The sequence below is a fragment of the Hyla sarda genome, chromosome 3 (assembly GCF_029499605.1).
Source record: "Hyla sarda isolate aHylSar1 chromosome 3, aHylSar1.hap1, whole genome shotgun sequence".
NCBI lineage: Eukaryota > Metazoa > Chordata > Amphibia > Anura > Hylidae > Hyla > Hyla sarda.
Window position 1 is genome coordinate 211,994,205 of NC_079191.1, and position 26,866 is coordinate 212,021,070.

The window sequence follows — 26,866 nt, forward strand, 5'->3', positions numbered from 1 at the left end:
GGTAGCCCTCCAGATATTGCCAAACTACAACTCTCAGCATACCTAGACTGCCCAGGCATGCTGGGAGTTGTAGTTCTGTAACATCTGTCCCTTCAGATTTTGCAAATTTCATGACATTTTTGAAAATTGCTGCTCTACTTTGAAGCCCTCTAATTTAAAAAAAAAGTAAAAATATGTCCATTTTATGATGCCAACATAAAGTGGACATATTGTATTTGTGAATAAAAATTAAATTTCTTTGGAATATCCATTTTCCTTACAAGCAGCTTCATTTTCATGAAATTTTGGGATTTTCACTTAAAAAGGATGCAAGTAACGACGGGGGGTGCGGGGGGTAACACGGGTGGAGAGGGGGGGAGCATGGCCTGCTTACCCGGACTGGCGGAGGCGGCATCCTGGAGCTGAGGTGGCAGCAGAAGGAGTGCGGCCGGAAAGTGCGGCGTGGAGAAGGCTGCAGTGAAGATCGCGGTAAGTGATCTTCTCTGTGGCCTTCTAAAAGCTGCAAAACTATAACTCCCAGCATGCCCATACAGCCAAAGGCTGTCTGGGCATGCTGGGAGTTGTAGTTTTGCAACATCTGGACAGTCACAGTTTGGAGACCACTGTGTAGTGGTCTCTAAACTGTGGTCCTCCAGATGTTGCAAAACTACAACTTTCAGCATGCACTGACTGTCTGGGCATGCTGGGAGTTGTAGTTTTGCATCATCTGAAGTGGCACAGTTTGGAGACCACTATAAAGTGGCCTCCAAACTGTAGCCCTCCAGATGTTGCAAAACTACAATTCCCAGCATGGCCAGACAGTCAGGGATGCTGGGCATGTACTTCTGCAATATCTGGCCCTTCGTATGTTGCAGAACTACAACTCCCAGCATGCCTGGATAGTCTGGGCATGCTTGGAGTTGTAGTTTTGCAACATCTGGAGGGCTACAGTTTGGAGACCACTACTTAGCGTTCTCCAAACTGTTTTTCCCCAGTTGTTGCATAACTACAACTCCTAGCATGCCCAGACTGTCCAGGCAAGCTGGTAGTTGTAGTTCTGCAACATCTGATATCGTAGAACTACACGCCCAGCATCCCTGATTGTCTGGGTCTACAAGGACATGCAAGTATAAAAAATTAAGATTTTGAATTTTCTCCTTCACTTTGCTGCTATTCCTGTGAAACACCTAAAGGGTTAACAAACTTTATGAATGTCATTTTGAATACTTTTTAGGGGTGCAGTTTAGAGATAAGCGAACTTACAGTAAATTCGGTTCGTCACGAACTTCTCGGCTCGGCGGTTGCTGACTTTTCCTGCATAAATTAGTTCAGGTGCTCCGGTGGGCTGGAAAAGGTGGATACAGTCCTAGGAAAGAGTCTCCTAGGACTGTATCCACCTTTTCCAGCCCACGGGAGCACCGGAAAGCTGAACTAATTTATGCAGGAAAAGTCAGCAACCGCCGAGCCGAGAAGTTCGTGACGAATCGAATTTACTGTAAGTTCGCTCATCTCTAGTGCAGTTTTTATAATGGGTTCATTTATGGGATATTTCTAATATGAAGGCCCTTCAAATCCACTTCAAAACTGAACTGGTCCCTGAAAAATTCTGATTTTGAAAATTTTGTGAAAAATTGGAAAGTTGCTGCTGAGCTTTGAAGCCCTCTGGTGTCTTCCAAAAGTAAAAACATGTCAACTTTAAGATGAAAATATAAAGTAGACATATTGTATATGTGAATCAATATATAATTTATTTGGAATGTCGGTTTTCCTTACAAGCAGAGAGCTTCAAAGTTAGAAAAATTTTTAAATTTCAATTTTTTTCATGAAATTTTTGAATTTTTCACCAAGAAATGATGCAAGTATCGACACAAATTTACCACTAACATAAAGCAGAATATGTCACAAAAAAACTATCTCGGAATCAGAATGAAAAGTAAAAGCATACCAGAATTTTTAATGTTTAGTGGTCAGGTGTTCAAAAAATGCTCCCGTCCTTAGGGTCATAATGGGCTGTAAGTATTCTTAAATTCACAACAGGATGGCAGCTCTTTTATTTTTATTTTTTTATTTAGCACCAACCTATTCCACAGATCATAAAAGTTAGCAACAAGTATGGTTAAATAATTTCTAGTGCTTGTCACTGGTATGTTTGAAAAAATGTCCCCTATAGGAGAAACGTTTAAAAATAAATAATTCCACTAAGTAATCGTATGAGGCTCGGAAGAGAGAATTGATGTGTAGATTACAAGACCGAGGATATTCTCACAAACAATTAGAAATAGCCGAGAAAATTGTGGACAGACGAAACAGAAATGACTTGTTACTCTCCAAATGCTGCCCTAAAACTGCAACTAAACCTGTTCTAGCCCTAACTTATTCACCTCAATTCAATAGAGCTTGTGGCATTATTTTGAGACATTTATATGTACTTAAGCAGGACCTGATTTTGGCTTACAGATTATCGGAAGGTTGTGATGTCTCAAAAAAAAGCTAAATCATGAGGGGGGAGATTTATCAAAACCAGTGCAGAGGAAAAGTTGACCAGTTGCCCATAGCAACCAATCAGATCGCTTCTTTCCTTTTTAGCAAGGCCTCTGCAAAATAAAAGAAGCGATCTGATTGGTTGCTATGGGCAACTGGTCAACGTTTCCTCTGCATCGGTTTTGACAAATCTCCCCCTAGGTGACCATATATCTTCCAACAATGTTGGTAGCAACTTACTTTAGCCAAAGAATTGGCTATGATGCCAGGGCTTTAACGGGTGCGGCAGACATCCATGCCGTACATGTAAATATACTAAAAAATGTTAAGTCATTTTCCAACGCATCTCACGATAGAGATTTTAAAATCAAACTATTTTTCAATTGCTGCTCCACTAGTATTGTCTGTCATTGAGTGCATCCAATGCAAATTGAAATATATAGGTTGTACCAAACGTAAATTTAAAACCAGAATCTTGGAGCATGTCAATGACATAGGCAACACTACTAGACGCACAATATCTGCTGCATCTTCCCACTTCAAAAATATACATGCAGGTTCGGATCGCAAGTTCGTGGCTTATGCCATTGAAAAGGTACACCAGCACTCTCGAGGAGGAGATTTGCACAGACGGCTTCTCAACTGAGAAGCCTTCTGGCAATTTACCCTCAACACGTTAGAACCTTTTGGTTTGAACATTCATAATGAATTTTTATATTATTAAAGTAGTTGTTCTGTGATAATCTATGGTTCTGTAGTGCTGTGAGTATATCTAATACATATTTTTCTTGAATCATTTCTGCTCTTGCTTCATTATAATTGTAAAGTCCCTTTGATTTGCTTTTATGTCAGCCGGAGACAGTGTGAAAGAGTATGTACATTTATTCTACTTGTAGTCTCTGCTGTTAGTATTAACATCTCGTTCACATTGAGTGTCCGGGTTTTTCGACAGGTTGTACCACCCACATTGATCACATGGTCTTAATCCATTGATTTTATTTCACCTGTGTATGCTCTGTTTTGTTCAACTGCATTGTCTATAAATAGAGACCTTGTGTATTTGTATGTTAGCTGTGACAAAGAACGGATCTCCGTTCAAAACGTGTCCAGTATTCTTCCACCATCCACTTGATGTATTGATCTTATACCTAATAAACCAGAATTGCATGACTCTGCTGGATCACTTGTATTTTCTCCATTGACGCCATGCACCTGGTCCAGGCAGATCCGCGCAGAGTGTTGGGGGAGGCGAGCTGACTCTCACTTGTGTATGTTTGAAATATGACATTATACATATTTTTCTGTCTATATTGTCAGGTTCATCGTTGGGTTAACTATGAGTCAATGCTAAAGGAATGTCTAATTGGAAGAATGGCTGTGAAACATGCATCATTATTGAAAGGTAAAAAGGGAGGTATTCAACCAGTTTTAACTCACCTCTTATTGTAGTTGGTTGTAAGCATTAAAGGGGTATTCCAGGCAAAACCTTTTTATATATATATATATATATATATATATATATATATAATCAACTGGCTCCAGAAAGTTAAACAGATTTGTAAATTACTTCTATTAAAAAATCTTAATCCTTCCAATAGTTATTAGTTTCTGAAGTTTTCTGTCTAACTGCTCAATGATGATGTCACGTCCCGGGAGCTGTGCATGATGGGAGAATATCCCCATAGGAACTGCACAGCTCCCGGGACGTGAGTCATCAGAGAGCAGTTAGACAGAAAACAACAACTCAACTTCAGAAGCTAATAACTATTGGAAGGATTAAGATTTTTTAATAGAAGTAATTTACAAATCTGTTTAACTTTCCGGAGCCAGTTGATATATATAAAAAAAAGTTTTGGCCTGGAATACCCCTTTAAAAAGGTTGTACAGGATAATAAAAAAAAAAAAAAAACATGGCTACTTTCTTTAAAAAAAAAAACAGCTTCACACCTGTTCACAGGTCTTTCCTGGTATTTTGGCCCCGCTCTATTATAGTAAATTTAGGTAAGCTGCAATACCATGCACAACCTATGGATAGATGTGACATTACTTTAGGGACCAAAAATTGCTATGTTTGTCTAATCTTGTAAAACCCTTTTAAAATATTTAGATTGTGTGTTTAATATGTATTTACCATTACTTTTACTTTTTTTTTTATTGCTGCTTTTATTACCTCAAGAAATGCTTTTCTGTGCAGTCACCAACAGTCAGATATCCCCTGTATGTTAGTGCTGGGACCCCTGTGTGATTGACATACCGGTCCCAGCGAATACTCCCCTTATAATCTTTAGGTGCGTGCCAAATTCACACTCGCTCTCCCGCCAATGTGAATTTTCAGAGCAAACGCTCGCTCCAGATGTTTGTCACCTCCATTCGCCTGTGCACTCTCTCCTAGGACTGTATCCACCTTTTCCAGCCCACCGGAGCACCTGAAAGCTGAACTAATTTATGCAGAATAAAGACATCAACTGCCGAGCCGAGAAGTTCGTGACTAATCGAATCACTGTAACTTTGCTCATCTCTAATAATAATCAAACCTTCATAGTTAATAATAATATATATCACATAGTAAACCTGATAACAATCTGCGTAGTAACTATGGTTACTACGAATAAAGTGTTTTATTGGTCGCCTTTTTTTTTTTTGCTCATGTCTCCTTTTTTTAATGTTGTGTTTTTTTTTATTTTAAATTATTTAAAAAAAAATTTTTTTTAAATAATATGAAAAACACTGGCGGTTGCATGTAGAAATTACACATGTTCACCCAGGTAATGCTAATGTTCATTGAGGGTCTGCTGATGCCTGTATCCTTATGTTACCCAAGTATGGAAAGGCATATGACTAGTATCTATTTTCCTTTGGAAGATTTTCTGTCTCTTGCCAGACAACTTTGTTTGGTTGGAGTTCACATCTAGCCTCATATTACTGACAGGGGTTATGCAACTGTTTTATACTATAATAGAATTGTAGGTAGGGCTATATCTCTATTTCATGTATGTGTAGCTATATTAATCTTAAAGTAAACGTAAATTGCAATTTTAATTGTAAATGTAATAACACTTGTATAGAGAGGGAGCGCGGCACTAAAGTGAACCCGTACTAATTAGTTACGCTTGCGTACGGCTGCACGACTCTCCTAGGCTGTTGTTCACATTCAGTCAGGGTGCTGAGTCACCACAGAAGGGTGATTTCCAGACATGAACAATACAGATATCACATGGTGTAGCAATTCTTCACATTCCTTTATTGTTGGGTATCATAGCCATAAAAACAGATAAATGGGACAACTACCTTTTTCGCAGGTACTTCCTGCTTCCACTGGTCCCTACACCATTCCATCACCATTCTGCCCTTAAATACATACAACTTTATTGACACACCTGCCTTTTGTACTATATACATAAAAAGGTGCAAACAGAACATATAGTAACAAATTACATACAGAGTATCTATACACTGCAAATGCATATTAAAATCAAATTCTATAAATATACACTAAGAGCAATGCAAAGGAGCATGTCTAGATGAACACACTGAGATCACTACGTTCATTCAGGCCACCCGGTCCTAAAGCCTGCGTTCTAATGATGAGACTCTTCCCTTCTACCAATCCCATAAAAGACATGTCCTCAATCCTACTGTTATGTTCTTCACAAATGTGTTTTATGAAACTGGAGACCCTTTTCCTGTAGCTATGGAGTGAACAAGTGCTGAAAATCTAGTGTTAAGGGCTCTGATGGACTTACCGATGTAATACAGACCGCACGTGCACCTGATGGCATACACCACAGAGCCCATGCGGCATGTAACACATCCGGCAACTGTCACCATTTCGTGACCTAATTGTATCAACTTTCCTGGACTCATATATGGGCACCATTTGCATGTACCACAGCAGAAATTGCCTATTGGTGTATTTTTCTGTAACCAAGTGTCTGCTGTATTCAGACGACCTTACGCTAATGCATCTCTCAGACTCTGTGTTCTCCTAAATATTACCAGGGGCTTATTCTTCACTGCATCCCTCAATATCTAATCCTGTGCAAGGATATGTCATTTACGATACACTTCATTTTTGACACATTGACCCATAGGGCTAAATTCAAAGGAAAAAAAACAAAACTTCTTCCATTAACAGATTTTTCTCTCTTTGCTATTTTTTTCTCGAGTGTATCTCGATTCAGGATCCTAGCCCAATCAAATGCTTTCTTTAACAATTTATCTGGATAGTTTCTTGCCTTGAGGCATTCCATCAGTTTACCCGCCTGTTGGTCAAAGGATAGTAGTGAGTCATTGACCCATCTTAGGCCTCACAAACTGGCCATAAGGGAGAGATTTCTTTACATTCTCGGAATGGTAGCTATTATAAATCAATAGTGAATTAGTGGCAATAACCTTGCGATATCCCTGGGTTTCTATTTGTCCAGAGCTCACATTTATCGCCACATCTAAAAGGTTAACCTCTGATCCCCCAAAACACTTGTAAAGCACATGTTGAAAGTATTATTTTTCAGATAGTTCGCACATTCAAGGAACAAAAATAATACTGTTATATCACAAGCTCTGGAGGGTACTGTGGAAAGTGGACTCTGCTGCTGCACTCCAGTACGCTTCCCTGTAAGTCGTACTATAAATTAATTGTACAATAAAAATGAGCAGGAGTGTGCGTTGAGTTTAATACTCTGCATGCACTCCTGCTCATTTTTATTGTATAATTCAAGGAACAGTTCTTTTACTACCCGCCCATACTAGAATGACATCATCAATGTAACGGTAGTATAGCTTAATGTATTGGATGAATGAATTGCCCGGGGAGAATACCATGTGTGCTTCCATTTCGGCTAGGTAGAGGTTAGCTAATGTAGGGGTGACAGGCGTCCTCATCGCTGTGCCTTCTAACTCTATGTACCACCTATTATTAAATTGGTACGCCTTACATTTTAACACTACACTTAGTAGTTCACATGGAAAATCTTTTACCTGGGGTCCAGTTCCATCAGCAATTTGTAATTGACTATGGACAGCCTGTATACCCGCATTCTGTGGGATACGGGTATACATGCTCTCAACGTCAAGACTCGTAAGACCTAAAGGATGGATCCCAACCAAAGTCCTGAAGGACTCTAAGTAGGTCGCCAGAAGCACAAATGGTATTCTCCCTGGGCAATCCATTTATCCAATACATTAAGCTATACTACCGTTACATTGATGATGTAATTCTAGTATGGATGGGTAGTGAAGAACTGTTCCTTGAATTTGTGGACAATCTGAATAATACTTTCAACATGTGAAAATTTACTGCCACTAATTCACTATTGAGTTATAATAGCTACCATCCTGGGTATGTAAAGAAATCTCTACCTTATGGCCAGTTTGTGAGGCTAAGACGGGTCACTGACTCACTACTATCCTTTGACCAACAGGCAAGTGAACTGCTGGAATGCCTCAAGTCAAGAAACTATCCAAATGAATTGTTAAAGAAAGCATTTGATCGGGCTAGGCTTCTGGACCGAGATACACTCTTGAGAAAAAAAAACATAAGAAAAGCAAGAGAGAAAAATCTGTTAATGGAAGACGTCTTGTTTTTTTTCCTTTGAATTTAGCCCCATGGGGCAATGTGTCAAAAATGCAGTGAATCGCAACTGACATATTCTTGCACAGGAATTGAGATATTGAGGGATGCAGTGAAGAATAAGCCCCTGGTAACATTTAGGAGAACACAGAGTCTGAGGGATGCTTTAGTGAAAGGTCGTTTGAATACAGCAGACATTTGGTTACAGAAAAATACACCAATAGGCAATTTCCGCTGTGGTACATGTAAATGAAGCCCATAAAGGAGTCCAGTAAAGTTTGTACAATTAGGTCCTGAAATGGTGACAGTTGCCGGATGTGTTACATGCCGTACGCGCTCTGTGATGTATGCCATCAGGTGCACGTGCGGTCTGTATTACATCGATAAGACCATCAGAGCCCTTAACACTAGCTTTTTGGAACATGTTCGCTCCGTAGCTACAAGAAAGGGATCTTCCCGTTTGATAAAACTAATAGTACATAACAGTCGGATTGAGGACATGTCTTTTATGGGGTTGGTATGCATCAATGCACTGCCAGGTGGGGTTGCATCAATGCGTCTTTGCTTAGAAATGAAACGTCTCTTATCATTAGAACGCAGGCTTTACGACAGGGTGGCCTGAATGAACGTAGTGATCTCAGTGTGCATCTAGACGTGCTCCTTTCGCTTTGCTCTCAGTGTATATATTATATAATTTGTTTTTAATATGCATTTGTGTATAGATACTCTATATGTCATTTCACTGAATGTTCTGTTTGCACCTTTTTATGTATATAGTACATGTCCTGTCATTGCTAACAAAGGGTTACTTTGTAAGGCAGGTGTGTCAATAAGGTTGAATGTATTTAAGAGCGGTACGGTGATGGAATGACAGAGACCAGTGGAAGCAGGAAATACCTGCGAAAAGGTCGTTGTCCCATTCCTCCACTCCTCTGGTTTTATGGCTATGATACCCCACAATAAAGGAATGTAAAGAATTGCTACACCATACGCGAGTGCCGTCACCAATTTTTCATTTTTTTTTTTTTAACTGTAATTTTTATTCAAGTTTTTCAAGTACACAGAAACAAAGCAAACAGCAATGAAGGGATAGCAATTCCAAAAAAGAAGGCGAAAGTACAAGAAAATATAGCAAAATTGTTGGCGATATGTCATCACTATATAGTCAATGCACAAAGACACTAGACGAGAACAAGAAACAACAAGAAGGGGGATGGGGAAGAGGGGGGGGGGGGAGGAAACACAGACAACGAACCAACATCAGGTCCCCATACCTCTTGGGACACTGAGTCACACAGCAACATGAGTGTGTCCAAGGGTCATGGACACTAAATGGCTGATAGACAAGGCTGCAGGAGGAACACAACCTACAGCAACACTGCTGTAACACAGATTTTTACCAACCATGTGCCTCCAGCTGTTACAAAACTACAACTCCATGCATGCCTGGACAGTCAAAGGATGTCTGGGAGTTGTAATTTTGCAAAAGCTGTAAGCACACAGATAAAGGCAACACTGCTGCAAAACGGAGTTATCCAAACACTGTACCTCCAACTATTCCAAAACTACAAGTCCAAATATTACAGGACTTGCAAAGGATGGTAAACATGAATGACATAGGAAGATCTAAGTTACACACTTACCATATTGGCTTTGCTGTTAGAGTACAGGCAATATCCAATAATCATTGTGAGTGTACAGCATGAAACCAGAGAGGAAAGGGTTACAGAGCAGCGCTGCCAAGCTCCCGAGAGCAGTGAATCAGCAGAGTTAGGGAAGGGGAGGAGTCATTACAGTGCAGACAAGAGGGGCACGCCCCCTCCCTTTGAAAATATGGAAAAGACATTGAGCAGCTGTAATACACTATTTTGAAGTGAAATATGGGTGATAGAGACATAAAAATTACATGTACATTATCAGGATGAGCAGGTACTGAGTAACAACCTTTTTATTTTTTTACGCTTTTAAATATATCTCAGAGATTTCTAGGCTGCTTCTTCACTAGAAACTGAAAATGTCTTATGATTTATAATAAATTAAGATTACAAAGCCCTATATGGTAGTTTGCTTTATTAGAGGTACCATGTCTTTTTTTCCTGTTTGTTTGTTGTTTTTTTTCGGTATACTCAACACCTCGGCCAATATGACACTCAATTAATATAGTCAATATTTAGTCATTTAAACCACAAACATTCACAACTTATTTGTCTGTGTTTTTATTTGCAGGTTTAAATTCAACTGAAAACCCAGAAAAGAGATGCCGAAACGGTCAGTTTGTAAAAAAAGCCACTTGTTTTATATATTTTTTTAAGTTCTAAATCTTAACCTTTTCCCGCCAATGGACGGGCAGTGATCAGCGACTGGAGACGGCATCGCATATTGCTGGGTACCTGCCGCAGCTGTCAGGAGCGGAACTGCACTCTGATCCTGACAGTTAACCCCTTCAATTCTGCAGTCAGTGTGACCGCAGCACCGATCGTGGTGGCAGAGAGAGGGAGCTCCCTTCATTCTCCATTGAGACCCTTCGATGCGATTGCTGGGTCTCATTGGCAGCCATGACAACCAGAGAACTTAGAACGGCCTCTGGTTACCTAGCTACGAAAGCCGATTAGGCTCTGTCCCAGACAGGTGTCCGTGTAGCACTCACAGGCATAAAACATTGCAGTACACATCTGAACTGCAATGTATTATAGATGTCAAGTCCCCAAGTGAGACAAAAAAAAAATAAAAAAAAATAAATATATATATATATATATATATATATATATATATATGTCGAGTAGTTAGGAGTAGCCGTATTAGTCCAGTGATGCAAAATCATCTGTAGTTGCAGTATCTTGTAATACCTTTTTTATTGGACTAACAAGATTATGTAGAGACGAGCTTTCGGGATTCCTCCCTTTATCAAGTCATAAGCATTTCTGAGCTCACAAGGAGAAAACACACGTTCTATGTCACAAAATATGCAGGGGTTAAAACAACATATGTGGAGAATGGACATTAAGTTGGGCCATAAATTGTATAGCTATACGACGATAGACTACAGATAAGGATGGGGGGGGGGGGCTGGAGAGCAGAGGTGAGAATGGTGGTTATGCTGGACAGAGGAGAAAGGACAATTTTACTACAGGACCATAGACTGAAGAAAAGACTTAGACAGGGGAGGGGGAGCAGGGGTGTAATGGTGTTAGAGCAGGGAGAGGGAAGACAGTTTAGCAAAGGTTATAGGAAATTTTGATAATGGGATAAGAAGCTTAAATCCACATTAAGTCCTCTGTTCTTGGAGTCATAAAAAACTATAATTTTGGCTTCAAATGTCTTTCTTTCCTGGGTGTTCTTGAAGTTTCCTTTCAGGATCTTGATTTTGAGGTCTTGTAGGGAGTGACCTGTTTGGGTGAAATGGTGTGCAACTGGGGAGCAATAGTCCTTTTCTCTATGGTTGTTGATGGACGATCTGTGGAGGTTCATCTTTTTATTGAGTTGCTGACTGGTCTCACCAATGTAACATCCCAGGTCACACTTGGTGCATTGTATCATGTAGACTACATTCTCTGTGGTGCAGGAGTATTGTCGCTTGATGTTGTATGTCTTGTTGTTGTGGGAGGCCTTAGAATTTGTGCAGATGTGTTGACAGAGTTTACAGCGTGGTTTGATGCAGGGTTTGGTCCCGTTGTCTGTATGTCTGTTATACCCACCGATCCCAAAACAGGGACATTCTACATGCTCCCAAAAATCCACAAATCTGGAAACCATGGCAGACCAATAATAACAGGTATGGACACACTAACTGAACAGATACCTGGTTTGGTAGAAAACACACTAAAACCCTTTGTTACATGCACCAGCAGCTTCATACAGGACACCAATGACTTTCTTAACAAACTGAGTCAGATTATGAACTTGCCTGCCAACTCCATATTGGTAACAATGGATGTAGAATCTCTGTATAGTAACATCCCACACAGAGATGGAATTGAGGACTGCTCACTGTTTCTCTCCTCCCAGACCCACAACCAGAAATACAGCCCTCAGATCATCACCAAACTTATAGAATTCATTCTCACACACAACTACTTCAGCTTCAACAGTGAAATATACCTACAGATGAAAGGAACTGCTATGGGGACCATGATGGCACCACAATATGCCAATCTGTTCATGGCTGATCTTGAAGAGCGATTCCTGAATACCTAAATTCACAAACCCTACACATACTACAGATACATTGATGATATCTTCATTGTTTGTACTGAAGGAGAGGATAAACTCAAACAATTTCATGATGCCTTCAACACATTTAATCCATCCATCAAACTCAAAATGGACTTCTCTACAGAAAGTGTAAACTTTCTGGACACCACTGTAACTATAAACAAGGACACAATACAGACATCTGTATACAGAAAACCCACAGACCGATCCAGCTATTTACACAATTCAAGTTCCCATCCGTCGCACACCAAGAAAGACATCATATACAGCCAAGCCATCAGGTACCACCGCATCTGCTCCAACCCTGATGACAGAGACACACATCTACAAATGCTAGCTGAGAAATTCAAACAAAAAGGTTACAAACCAAGGACCATCCATAAGAAAATCCACTCTGCTCTTCAAACACCACGTGAACACCTGCTGCAATACAGAGACAAACAAACCTCATCACGCATACCACTGGTATCCACATACAATCCCACCCTTGAGGAAATATGCAAAATCATCAAGGACCTGCAGCCAATACTAGCAGAAGATGAGGTGTTAAAGCAAATCTTTCCTGAACCACCCATCTTGGCCTTCAGACAACCACCCAACTTAAAACAAAAGCTGGTCAATAGGAAACTACCCACAGAAACATCAGATACAGACAATGGGACCAAATCCTGCATCAAACCGCGCTGTAGTAAAATTGTCCTTTCTCCTCTGTCCAGCATAACCACCATTCTCACCTCTGCTCTCCAGCCCCCCCCCCCCCCCTCATCCTTATCTGTAGTCTATCGTCCTATAGCTATACAATTTATGGCCCAACTTAATGTCCATTCTCCACATATGTTGTTTTAACCCCTGCATATTTTGTGAGATAGAATGTGTGTTTTCTCCTTGTGAGCTCAGAAATGCTTATGACTTGATAAAGGGAGGAATCCCGAAAGCTCGTCTCTACATAATCTTGTTAGTCCAATAAAAAAGGTATTACAAGATACTGCAACTACAGATGATTTAGCATTATATATAATATATATATATATATATATATATATATATATATAATTTTTTTTATATATATATTTAATAATACAATAGAAAATAAACACACACAATCTCCTTTCTACCCCCCCCCCCCAAAGAAATAGAATTATATACACATATTTGGTATCGCCCATAACAACCCAAACAATAAAACTCTTATATCATTATTCAACCTGCATGATGGTGAATGCCGTAAACAAAAAAAAATATATATATAAAAACCTTGCTAAATTTACGGCTTTATATCAATGCCACCTCTGTAAAATGGCACCTCTAAAAATCACAACTGCTACCAAAAAAAAATTGCCATCGCACAATATTGTTGGTATAAAAATAAAAAAATACAGCTCTCAGAAAATGGCGATGCACAAACAATTTTTTTTTAAATAAAAAGTTTTTATAGTGTAAAAGTAATAAACTAAATGAGGTATCGACATACTTATCTTGTCATTAATACTGCATGGTGAACGCCGTAAAAAATGAAAATATTTTCCCCAAAATTACTGCTTTTTGGTTATCCTGACTCACTAAAAATGTAATAAAAAGTGATCAAAATGTCAGACATACCCCCCAAAATAGTACCATTGAAAACCGCTACTTATTCCGTAAAAAAATAATCCCTCACACATCTCCATTGGTAAAAAAAATTGTTACAGCTCACAGAATATGGGGACACTCGATTTTTTTTGTCATGTAAATGGGATAAACCATAAATTGTATGAATTAGGTATTGCCATAATCGTACCGAACTGCAAACTGAAAATAACATGTAGTTTATACAGCATGAAAAAATTTACCATTTATTTTTTTATTCGTACCACCTCATAAAATATGGAATAAAAAGCAATCAGAGTGCCACATGTACTCCGAAATGGTACCAATGAAAACAATAATTTGTCCTTCAAAAATATTTTACAATCCAAAGGCCTCTGCATCTTGACAAAGTTTACAAAATATCCTAAATAAAAGGAAGACCCAAAATCCACAAGGTGTTCTGTCATGTCTGAGGCCTGTGTGTGTCATGTAGCGCACAAGGGCCACATATGGTATATTTCTAAATATGTCAGAATTAGGGGAAATAATATTGAGTTGCGTGTGTTACTGAAAAAAATGGGGAAAAAAATGCATATTTGCAAAAAAAAAATGTTTAATTCCACTTCCACTTTGCTTTAATTTCTGTGAAACACCTAAAGGGTTTATAAACTTCCCAAATGTCATTTTGATTACGTCGAGGGGTGCAGTTTTTATAATAGGGTGATTTATAGGGGGTTCTTACATACAGGCCCCTCCAATCTACTTCATCGACTGGCTCTAGAAAGTTACAGATTTGTAAATTACTTCTATAAAAAAAATCTTAATCCTTCCAACTGCTGTATACTACAGAGGAAGTTGAGTTGTTCTTTTCAGTCTGACAGCAGTGCTCTCTATCACCTCTATCTGTGTTAATAGCTGTCCAGTAGGAGCAAATCCCCATAGCGAACCTATCCTGCTCCGGACAATTCCTGATACAGACAGAGGTGTCAGCAGAGAGCACTGTGGTCAGACAGAAAATAACTTTACAACTTCCTCAGTAGCATACAGCAGCTGAGAAGTACTGGAAGGATTAAGATTTTGTTTTAAAGAAGTAATTTACAATTTTGTTTAACCTTCTGGCACCAGTTGATTTAAAAAAAAGTACCCCTTTAAAGCTAAAATTGGCCTGGTCCTGAAGGGGTTTAAAATTGTAAAAAGAGTCCTAAGTCAGAGAAGTTATATCTGTGACTGTGAAAAGCTAGAAGACTACTAGTATGCCAGGGATAACCAGCAAACTGATGAACATTAAGTCATACAGTAGCTGCTCTCATCATGTTGTACAAGACAGTTTTAGTGTTCATGTACTTACTGTAGATGGGTGTAAAAGGATAATCCAATGTGAAAAAACGTGTATAAATATTGATATAAATATTATATACTATTTCTCCTTCCTTTTCTAGTGTTAACAACTTACTCTTGTTTCCCTATGTAAATTGTACGGTTTAAGTAACTCCCAACACAGGGTTAATAATACAAAGGTTTATTCACTAATACAAAATACACTATGTAACTTTAGCTAACATATATATAAATGTATCACTGGGGAATTATTCTTCGATAAGAACACCCCTTTCCCCATGAGACTTCTCACTATCAGGGTGTATTGATAAAGATGCCCTTGGAGAGAAATATTAAACTATATATATGAAGTTAAGGAACATCCAATAAGGCAGTGATGAAAAAATAATATATAACTTTTATTCTGATTCTTTTTCTAAAATACGAGAATTAAAAAGTCCATAGCTAACAGTATAGTTGGTCAACACAGGACCGTGCTCATGAGATGGGTATGGGGTAACAGGTGAATACCTATATCTAAATAGTCCTACCTCATCCTAGGACTATCCCTCACTACATTTAGTGTGGGTGGGGGTGGGGTTTGGTGATTTCCACTCGCAGGTGGTAAGCTAATTAATCTCTCATACTCCTGTCCAACGCGTTTCTCCCACTTGTTTTAAGGGTTCATCAGGGAACCGGGGAGGGAATAATAGGCTACCAGTATATAATCATATCACACAAGGGTACATAGAAATAGGTATATATGGACTAAATTCAGATCAGTAGTTAGTCGAGATCAGTAGATGGTCAAATACAGACCAGATAAACACTAGATAGAAGAGATGGATATGTCAGTCAGTCACTGGCAAGTCGGAACCACAGTTGATGTCCAGATTGGTAAGTTTACAGTCCGAAATAGTCATTCAGAGTGATGTGTACACCGTCAAAGAGTCCAGAGTCAATCTAATAACCGCAACCCACCATGTCATAACTTTAAATTCAGTAAAACATATCAATTATCTATATATAACACCACAGCCATATAGGGTATGTGTTATCACATCCATGTAGATTCCAATATTGGCGATGGCACAGAGTGATTATTACTTCCACACAGGTATATAGTAACACTCGGGTTCTATACATATATAGATGAACTGTGAAGACATAATTAGACAAAAAGATGTGTTTGTATAAGGAATGTTATGATAAGATGATATAGACAAAAATAAATAAATAAATTCATACCTTGGTTTTAAATAACCATGTATGAAAGCTTGGATGATTGATTCTCCTATGTGGACTGGCGGCGTTTATTGTACTCTGGAACATGTGATCTAAAACAAGCATCATATTCCATTTACATTATGCATTGTTGCTAGTTGTCATTTATAGCTCACTTCTTATTTATTATTACTACTCACCCCAGCAAATGATAATGCCCTGGTAGATCTACTGACAGATTGCCATCTAAGGTCTAATTAGACCTTTCACTTTGGGGCCTGAAGTGAAAGATACAATACAATGCAGTGAGAAAAGATATGTGCCCAAAATTGGACGCATATAGTTTCCAACAATAACGGAGCCCTCCCTTGGTCTGAAGGCACTTACCCTGTCCTTGGCCTCTAGATGCTTGGACATCACTGGATGGAAGTGATGTGTCATGATCCCGGCACTCTCACTGTTTTATACCAGTGAGCCGGAAGTATGTCATAGGAGACGCGGCTATGTGCCTTCGTTGTACTTATTAGGTGAAACGCATCCGTCCCCGGAAGTTGCTGGGTATGGAACGCAGCCCTTACAACTTCTACTGCCGGATGCATTAAAGCAGTTCCGGTTAGTGGAACGCACATGCGCTCCAGAAGATAAATTCCGGCCTCCTTTTTAGTGTGATGTTCCGGTTGGTGGAACGCAAATGCGTCTCACCACCGGATCACTCCGATGGTTAAGTTGGTGGAACGCATATGCGTTTCACCGCTAGGTACATGGGGCAAAATGCATAGTTTGGGGGGCCAGTAAATGGAAAAATTGCTAGGTGTTTTGCTACAAACCTAGACAGTTTAGTATCTTTACAGATATTGAATACCAGTGACTGAAGGACAATTGATAATGGATGCATGAAGATATTAAAGTGTATATATATTTTATATAGTATTGCACATAGTATCATGGCCAAATAACGTTCCTGCGAAGAAGGGGAGTATCTATAACATAGAATATTCCCAATGGTTAGTGGTATAGATTAAATCAAAGAAAGAAAGGGGGGGGGCACAAATTAGAGGGAGTCATTTAGACCCCGTAATGTAGATTAATCAAGGTAAAGGTGAAATACCTTGAATAGAAGGCAAAAGATGAGAGAATAAGAGAAAGTCATTTAGACCTTCGTGGTGATAGGGTACCAAATACAGTTCCTGCAACAATAGGTAATGTCTATAACATAGAATGTTCCCAATGATTAGTGGTATAGATTAATCCAAGTGAAAGTGAAATACCTTAAATAAAAATCCCCAAAATGAAAGGCACAAATGAGAGGGAGTCATTTAGACCACGTGGTGATAGGGAGCCAAGACGGTAGATCCACTTGGTTTCCTTCTGCATCAGTATCCTGTCTTGATCGCCCCCTCTTGGATCTTTCATCAATACTTCAATGGCTTGAAATTTGAGATCATACATGTTTTCACGATGTTTGAGATGCATGTGAGTTGCAATGGGTTTCTCTCTTTGATGTTTAACATCACCCATATTTTCCAAAATTCTTCGCCGAAACTCGCGGATGGTTTTACCAACATAATATAGCGGGCAGGGGCATTTAGCCAAATATATTACTCCTTTGGTTTTACAATTTGCATACTCCTGGCATTTGTATGTTTTAGTTTCATCAGGTCCACAAAACTCTTTTGTTACATGTATGTATTTGCAGGCTTTGCATTCTCCGCAACGGTATGTCCCCATCACTGGTTTATCCAGCCAGGTTCTCCTTGCTTTGGGTGGAGTATAGTGACTGTGGACCAGTACATCATTCAGGTTTTTTCCCCTACGATATGTGATGACTGGTCTTGGTTCCACTAGTTCACTCATCAATGGATCCGAGCTGAGTATTGTCCAATGTCGATGTATGATATTGCGGATCTCTTCTGATGCCGCATCAAAGGTTCCAATAATTTGAGTCGGAGCCTTCGCCGAAGGGTCCTTTGGTTTGGACTGGAGTAGAGGAATCCTGTCTAGGGGTCTTGTTTGTTGGTAGGCTTCCCTTAGAATTTTATCTGGGTACCCTCTTTCCCTGAATCTTTCCCTAAGTTTCGCTGATTCAATTTTGAAGGAATCCGTGGATGAACAGTTCCTTCGTAGGCGCATGTATTGCCCTTTTGGGATGCCCCTCTTAAGTGGGTAGGGATGATGGCTGCTCCAGGTAAGTAGATTATTCCCTGCAGTAGTCTTTCTGTGAATGGTCGTGTCAATCCCCTCTTGCTGATTTTTTGACAGTAGGACATCCAAAAAGGCCAATTGGTCATTGTGGATTTCTGAAGTGAATCCAAGGCCTATCGGGTTGTCATTGAGTGATGTCATGAATGCATCAAAGTCCTCCCTGGATCCTGACCAAATGACCGCTACATCGTCGATGTAGCGGCCCCAATACTGTATATGGTGTTGGTATGACTGGTTAGATTCCCCAAACACTATGATTTCCTCCCACCAGCCCAGGAGCAAGTTGGCATAAGTGGGCGCCACTGGGCTGCCCATTGCCGTGCCCCTGAGCTGGTGGTATAGGACTGAATTAAAGATGAAAAAATTATGAGTGAGTATGAAATGAAGAAGCGATAGGATGAATTCATTATGTAATGCAAACTGGACCCCTCTGCTTCGGATGAAATACTGCACTGCTTTCATTCCTGCCTCGTGGGGTATTGAACTGTAGAGTGCTTCTACGTCTATAGAGCACAGCCACCACTCTTGTTCAATACTTAGGTCCTGCATTTTGCTCAAAAGGTCCTGTGTATCACGTAGGTATGACGGAAGACTTGTGACAAAGGGTCTTAAAATCTCATCCAGATAGATTCCACAATTTTGTGTTAGGTTGTTAATGCCTGATACTATTGGCCTGCATTTAAGAGGTTGCAGTCCTTTGTGTATCTTTGGTAATCCATAGAAGGTCGCCAATCGAGGTGCTTTTGGTAGCAGAAATGAGTATTCTTTATCGTCAATTAGTTTAGAGGTCACTGCCTCTTTCAGGATGGATTCCAATTGTTTATGAAAGATCTGAGTAGGGTTGCTGCTCAGAATACGATATGTTGTGACGTCTGACAAGATTTTACAACACATTTCTGCATATTGTTTATGGTCCAACAGTACTAGATTTCCCCCTTTGTCTGAGGGTTTTATGACGATTGATTCGTTCTGTTCCAGATGTTTAAGTGCTAGATGTTCCTTCCGAGATAGATTGAAGCCAGACACCTTAAAGCCATTCAGTGACCTTTCCAACTCGTGGCACACAACATCAATGAAGGTATCAATGCAGTCCCTATCACCTATAGGTGCCAAGAGGTTACTTTTATTACGGCAGGTGGAAAAGGGGCCTTGTCCAATGACTCTGTCATTTTCATCCAATAATGATGATAATAAATTGACCCCTTCCAGATCTGTTGTATCTATGCCCAGTTCTAAGCATTTCCTTTGATCATGTAATTTAAAGAACTTTCTCCATTTCAGACGTCTCCCAAATAGATGAATGTCCTTTATCCAGGTGAACACATCGGGTTTATTCACCGGGACAAAGGACAGACCCTTTCTGAGTACCTGATTCTCATCAGTTGTTAGAGTATGAGATGAGAGGTTTACAATCAAATTTCCCATCTCCATTGGTTTGGTTTCACCACATTTCAATTCTTCGCTAAAAAAGAAGAAGATGAAGCAGAGGGAGAGGGGGAAGGCAGGGGTTGTTGCATATGTGTGGGTAAAGGGGCGGCTGCTTAGGAGGAAGAAGTACCAATGGTTCCAGATGTTTGTGGTTGTGTATTCGGTTTGCTTCCGCCTCTCGGTGTTGAATTGTTTGGTTTGGATCCTTTTCCTCGTCCTCTGTAATTGTTGTACCTCCCTGTCCCTCCATATCGGGTGGTATATGGGGAACGATTCCATTGTTTCGTCGGACGTTCTGAGTCAGAGATGTCTGTTTCTGATGATGAAACTTCTGTATCCGTATACTGCGATTGCTGTTTTAACAGTACTGTATACGCTCTGTTTTCTCTGAATTCACTGAGATCACGCACAAATTGATTGTGTTTTCTTTCTTTTAATAATGATTTATATTTTTCAATGTTATTTTGTAGTTCTGTTTCTTTTTTGTTAAAATCCGGATCAGTTTTTAAACTGGTAGCTATAGTGATGCTTTCATTCAATTTGGTGGTGGTGGTTTGTAATGTGACCCGCTCCTCCTCTAATAGAATTTGCATTAGGCGTAGGGAGCTGGCAGTGGCCTCCTTTTCCCACTTTTGCATCAAAGTGGGTGTCCGAGACCTCGCTGCTAATAATAAGAAGTGAGCTATAAATGACAACTAGCAACAATGCATAATGTAAATGGAATATGATGCTTGTTTTAGATCACATGTTCCAGAGTACAATAAACGCCGCCAGTCCACATAGGAGAATCAATCATCCAAGCTTTCATACATGGTTATTTAAAACCAAGGTATGAATTTATTTATTTATTTTTGTCTATATCATCTTATCATAACATTCCTTATACAAACACATCTTTTTGTCTAATTATGTCTTCACAGTTCATCTATATATGTATAGAACCCGAGTGTTACTATATACCTGTGTGGAAGTAATAATCACTCTGTGCCATCGCCAATATTGGAATCTACATGGATGTGATAACACATACCCTATATGGCTGTGGTGTTATATATAGATAATTGATATGTTTTACTGAATTTAAAGTTATGACATGGTGGGTTGCGGTTATTAGATTGACTCTGGACTCTTTGACGGTGTAAGCATCACTCTGAATGACTATTTCGGACTGTAAACTTACCAATCTGGACATCAACTGTGGTTCCGACTTGCCAGTGACTGACTGACATATCCATCTCTTCTATCTAGTGTTTATCTGGTCTGTATTTGACCATCTACTGATCTCGACTAACTACTGATCTGAATTTAGTCCATATATACCTATTTCTATGTACCCTTGTGTGATATGATTATATACTGGTAGCCTATTATTCCCTCCCCGGTTCCCTGATGAACCCTTAAAACAAGTGGGAGAAACGCGTTGGACAGGAGTATGAGAGATTAATTAGCTTACCACCTGCGAGTGGAAATCACCAAACCCCACCCCCACCCACACTAAATGTAGTGAGGGATAGTCCTAGGATGAGGTAGGACTATTTAGATATAGGTATTCACCTGTTACCCCATACCCATCTCATTAGCACGGTCCTGTGTTGACCAACTATACTGTTAGCTATGGACTTTTTAATTCTCGTATTTTAGAAAAAGAATCAGAATAAAAGTTATATATTATTTTTTCATCACTGCCTTATTGGATGTTCCTTAACTTCATATATATAGTAACATATATATAATACACTACATGACTACTTAGCCCAGACTTTGCAGAGCTGTATAAATGATGTTCTCTTTGAACTTCCGCACAAATCTATACAGTCATGGCCGTAAGTGTTGGCACTCCTGAAATTTTTCAAGAAAATGTAGTATTTCTCACAGAAAAGGATTGCAGTAACACATGTTTTGCTATACATGTTTATTCCCTTTTGTGTGTATTGGAACTAAACCAAAAATGGGAGGAAACCTGACTACCTGGCCACATAGCCACCTACCTGACTACATAGCTCCCTACCTGGCTACCTACATAGCTATGGACCTGGCTTCCAACCTACATAGCTACCTACCAATCTACCTATCTGGCTATCTACCCACCCACATTTTTACCTACTTGTTAATCTATCTACTTACGTACCTATCTACAGCCGTGGCCTAAATGTTGGTACCCCTGAAATTCTTCAAGAAAATGAAGTATTTCTCACAGAAAAGGATTGTAGTAACACATGTTTTGCTATACACATGTTTATTCTCTTTTGTGTATATTGGAACTAAACCAAAAAAGGAGGGAAAGAAAGCAAATTGGACATAATGTCACAACAAACAACAAAAATGGTCTGGACAAAATTATTGGCACCCTTAACTTAATATTTGGTTGCACACCCTTTGGAAAAAATAACTGAAATCAGTGGCTTCCTATAACCATCAATAAGCTTCTTACACCTCTCAGCTGGAATGTTGGACCACTCTTCCTTTGCAAACTACTCCAGGTCTCTCTGATTGGAAGGGCGCCTTTTCCCAACAGCAATTTTAAGATCTCTCAACAGGTGTTCAATGGGATTTAGATCTGGACTCGTTGCTGGCCACTTCAGAACTCTCCAGCGCTTTGTTGCCATCCATTTTTGGGTGCTTTTTGACGTATGTTTAGGGTCATTGTCCTGCGTTGACACCTTACATAAATGTTTCTCTTCCGTCCACGCCAAGGGAGATAAGCTACTGTGCCATGGGTAGAAAACTTCTTGATAATGTTGCGCACTGTTGACAAAGGCAAATCTAGATCTCTGGAGATGGACTTGTAATCTTAAGATTGTTGATATTTTCAAAACAGTTCTCTTCTCTTTCTGTTGTCCATGCTTAGTGTGGCACACACAGACACACAATTCAAAGACTAAGTGAACTTCTCTCCTTTTTATCTGCTTTCAGGTGTGATTTTTATATTGCCCACACCTGTTACTTGCCCCAGGTGAGTTTTAAGGAACATCACATGCTTGAAATAATCTTATTTTTCCATAATTTTGAAAGGGTGCCAATAATTTGGTCCAGCCCATTTTTGGAGTTTGGTGTGACATTATGTTCAATTTGCTTTTTTTTCCTTCCTTTTGTTTAGTGCCAATACACACAAAGGGAATAAACATGTGTTTACTACAGTCCTTTTCTGTGAGAAAAACTTTGTTTTCTAGAAAAATTTAAGGCGTGCCAACATTTACGATCATGACTGTATATCAGTCTGTTCAGCTCCTCCTTCCTACAGACTGGATTGTATTTGGCAGATTACTTTTATCATTTTAACAACATATGACTTACCTGTATGACAAATATCGGGTCTGGATGTATACAGTAGCTGCAGATGACACCCTCTGTAAGTACTGGTCATTTTACCTTTTTAGGTGCCATGGACAGTAGCACTAGCAGCATTTAGAAGGTCAGGAAAAAAAATCTTGAGAAAACTGTTAAGTTGCTGCAGTGAGAAGGTTATTGTCACTTATTTGTTTAGTCTTATTGGTTTAGCACTTATTGGTTTAGCTACTTTTCCATAACCTACCAGGTACAAAACCAAGCAGCAAGAGCTTAGTACTACCAGTCTTGCCCTTCCCATAATAATAATTACCAGCCTGCCACCATCCAGGCTCTAAGCCTCATATTTTGAGGCTCGGTTGGGGGGGTGGTGGTGGTGGTGTTAGTCTAAGCCCATAAAATGTCTAACACTAAGCCCCAGGTTAATAATGGACACCATTAATCTAAATACATTGACCATTTTATAAAAAAAAAAAATCTTCTTTCCAAAGCAGTCTACATAAGGATCAAGGATTCAGGGTCCCAGAAAAAAAATAATAATAATTTGGTATTTAAAACTATGAACATAAATAAAAACATACTTACCTCTCTCGAGCCAGTGCTCTCCTGCTACAAGGTTTCCTGGCCAAAAGCAGAAGCTGCATCTGATTTTGGGTGCACCATCTCCATTAAGGCGCCCTTTTGCTTTTTGCCCTGGAAACCCTGTGGCATAAGGCAGAAGTATATAAGACAGCGTTGTGTCCATGGACATAGATTTCCAAAGTCAGGTGCAGACAACCGATTAACAGTAATTTTAGGGATGCATAAAGCATCTGTAGCTCACTGTCCCTACACTACTTTCCATGGCATGCTATGTTTAATTGAGAAGGGTGTCATGGAAATTATGGAACACAAATATATGTGAAAGACAGATGTCCTGGCTCCCTGCAAAGCTCTATTTGCTAACAGTATGCACTACAAAAAAAGATCATGCATAAACAAATGATTGCACAAAATTGACAATAGAAATGTTTTTCTTTGAAAAGATTCAAATATAATACAGTGGTCAGCATTCATGGCACAACATAAACACTGGGCTTTGTTACAAGGAGAACAGCCTGCCCATGTGGATAAAATATTATCAGTGGAAAAAAGAATTAATAGAATTAATTTTCTTTTAATACTGGATCACTAAGAACCATGAGCCAGTTCCCTCTTAGAATACTTTTAATTTCATTAGCCTCACAATTATAATTTGTTATAAAATTATATTTGAACTTCTTTTCATTTTATTTTCTTTATTGTCTCTAATTTTGGAAGAAGGAAGATCTGATTGTTTGATACTTTTTACTGTATGGTAGGCATTTGTGAGTAAACTATCCGGATACCACTTGGCTGAGAAGCGTTCCCTTAGGGTAAAATAAACATATTATATAAAATAAAGCTGCCTGAAGGGTAAAATAAACATCAGAAGTACAATTTTTACGGATTCTTAGATATTGACTATAGGAAACGATCTGCAGCAAATTTTGGTAGTGAGCGCTCCTATAGTCCAAAAAACGATTTACATCCATCAGTTCTAGTAAAATTTTCAAATCTAAAAATTGGCCTGCAAAGAAAAATGTTAGGTGACCTGAAGTCCCCACATATTAGAATTCAGAAATTCAACGAATTCCCTAGCTTGAAACCCAGTACCTGTCCAAACATAAAACGGATAATCTATTAACAGATGAAAAAACGCAAAATGTGAACTGTAGAACTCAGAATTTGCTCAGACTGATACCATTCCCTGATGGTCAGGGTACGCTCAGGGTGGTGAGACAGTGGGGGGCTTAGAGCAATAAAAGCAGAGACATTTTCATGTCCATGATCTTTCTCAGCATGTAGCGTTCTTGAACGTATAAACTTTTTATATGTTGTACTTCTTGGCAAAACGCCAATCTTTCTAATATACTTCATAAGAATATTGTATTTCCCTTCCTCCGCCCTTTTTAAGGTCAGTGCCCCGGTTTCATGCCAGACAGCCAGGATGAACAAAGTTTGAGGGAAAGTGCAATAATGCTACACAGTCTTCTTGATAGGGTAAAGTGAGGTAGAGCACCAACAGGAGAGCATCACTGCACCTGCTTTAATTGCTATAATCTAGGGATCGACCGATATCGAATTTTTTTTTTTTTTTTAGGGCCGATACCGATAATCTGTCACCTTTCCGGCCAATAGCCGATAACTTATACCAATATTCTGGTATAAGTTATCGGCTATTTCAACACACACACCCACCCCTCCCCGGCGGGGCAGAAGCCGTTGCAGATCAATGATTTAAAGTGGGCGCTTTTGAAATCAATGAACTGCAGCGGCTTTTGCCGGGCCAGAGACCGCTGCCGCCACCCGCTTCTCTCCCCCTGCCTGTCCTGGGTCCTGAGTCTAACCACCACAGTTGCCCCATAGTCTTCCCCCCCCCCCCCAATCCTCTGCCCACATACCGACGCCGCCCCCCCCATCCTCTGCCCACATACCGCCCCCGCCCCATCCTCTGCCCACATGCCGCTGCCGCCCCATCACCTCACCCCATCCCCGGTGTTATAATTACCTGTTCCTGGGATCCGCGACCCTTCTGGCTCCGTCGGCGTCCTGCGCTGTCACTGTGCGCACTGACGTTGACGTCGCCTTGGGGACGTTAATCGTCATTGCGGAGCACACACCAACAGCGCAGGAGCCAGAAGGATCGCGGACCCCAGGAACAGGAAATTATAACACCGGGGATGGGGGGAGTCGATGGGGCGGCAGTGTTTTTTGTGGGCAGAGGATGGGAGGGAGGCAATGGGGCGGCGATATGTGGGCAGAGGATGGGGGGAGGCAATGGGGCAGCGGCATGTGGGCAGAGGATGGGGGGGAGGCAATGGGGCAGCGGCGGCGACGGTTGTATCTCGCCGGGGGGCGGGGCATGGGCGGGGCATTATCGCCATATCGGCTAGGTAATTGCAGATACCGATAACGTCCAAAATCGTGATTATCGGCCGATAATATCGGCCAAACCGATAATCCGTCGATTCCTACTATAATCCCCCACTATCTTACCGCCATGAGCTTACCCTGACCGTTCATGACATGACAGGTTTGTATTTTGTGCAAATGTTGAGTCATACTTCTTGAATTAGATGCACAGTAGGCATTACAAATATTTGTTATGGGGTTTTGCTTTTTACCCTAGCTTGGATTGACACATTGGTTAATAAGTTGCCCTTCTATGAAGAGAAGTTTTTTGTTTATAGTCTTTTCAAATAAATTACAGTATAGTTTGATTTGTAGTAAGATGTTCTAGTTACTATACATGTATATTGTTTTATTTAGGTACACATCCTAGCAATGTTTCACAGGAGGCCTGTAAAGCATTTAAGCCCAGGTTAGTATGCCACCCCCTCTGCAATTTAATATTTTGTGACCACAGCATCTGTCTGTTTTTTGTTTTCTAATTTGAATGCTGAATATTTGTTTTTTTTGTCATTGACTTTGGCCTCGATGTACATTTACATTGTATCGTATAGCACAAGCATACAGTATGCCATGTATGTATGATAGTTGTACAATTAAACTGACTCCAAACTGGGGATGATTTTTTTAAGC

General features: G+C 39.9%; 1 protein-coding gene across 1 annotated transcript in view; it reads left to right on the forward strand.

Moving 5' to 3' along the window:
• Positions 1-26,866, forward strand: part of LOC130362079 (cytochrome b5 reductase 4) — a 270,381-nt gene that overhangs the window by 52,642 nt on the left and 190,873 nt on the right. Inside the window, exons 4-6 of the mRNA XM_056566016.1 lie at positions 3,778-3,862; positions 10,256-10,297; positions 26,594-26,645. Of these exons, the coding sequence (XP_056421991.1) occupies positions 3,778-3,862; positions 10,256-10,297; positions 26,594-26,645 (179 nt within the window). The remainder of the gene's footprint in view (positions 1-3,777; positions 3,863-10,255; positions 10,298-26,593; positions 26,646-26,866) is intronic.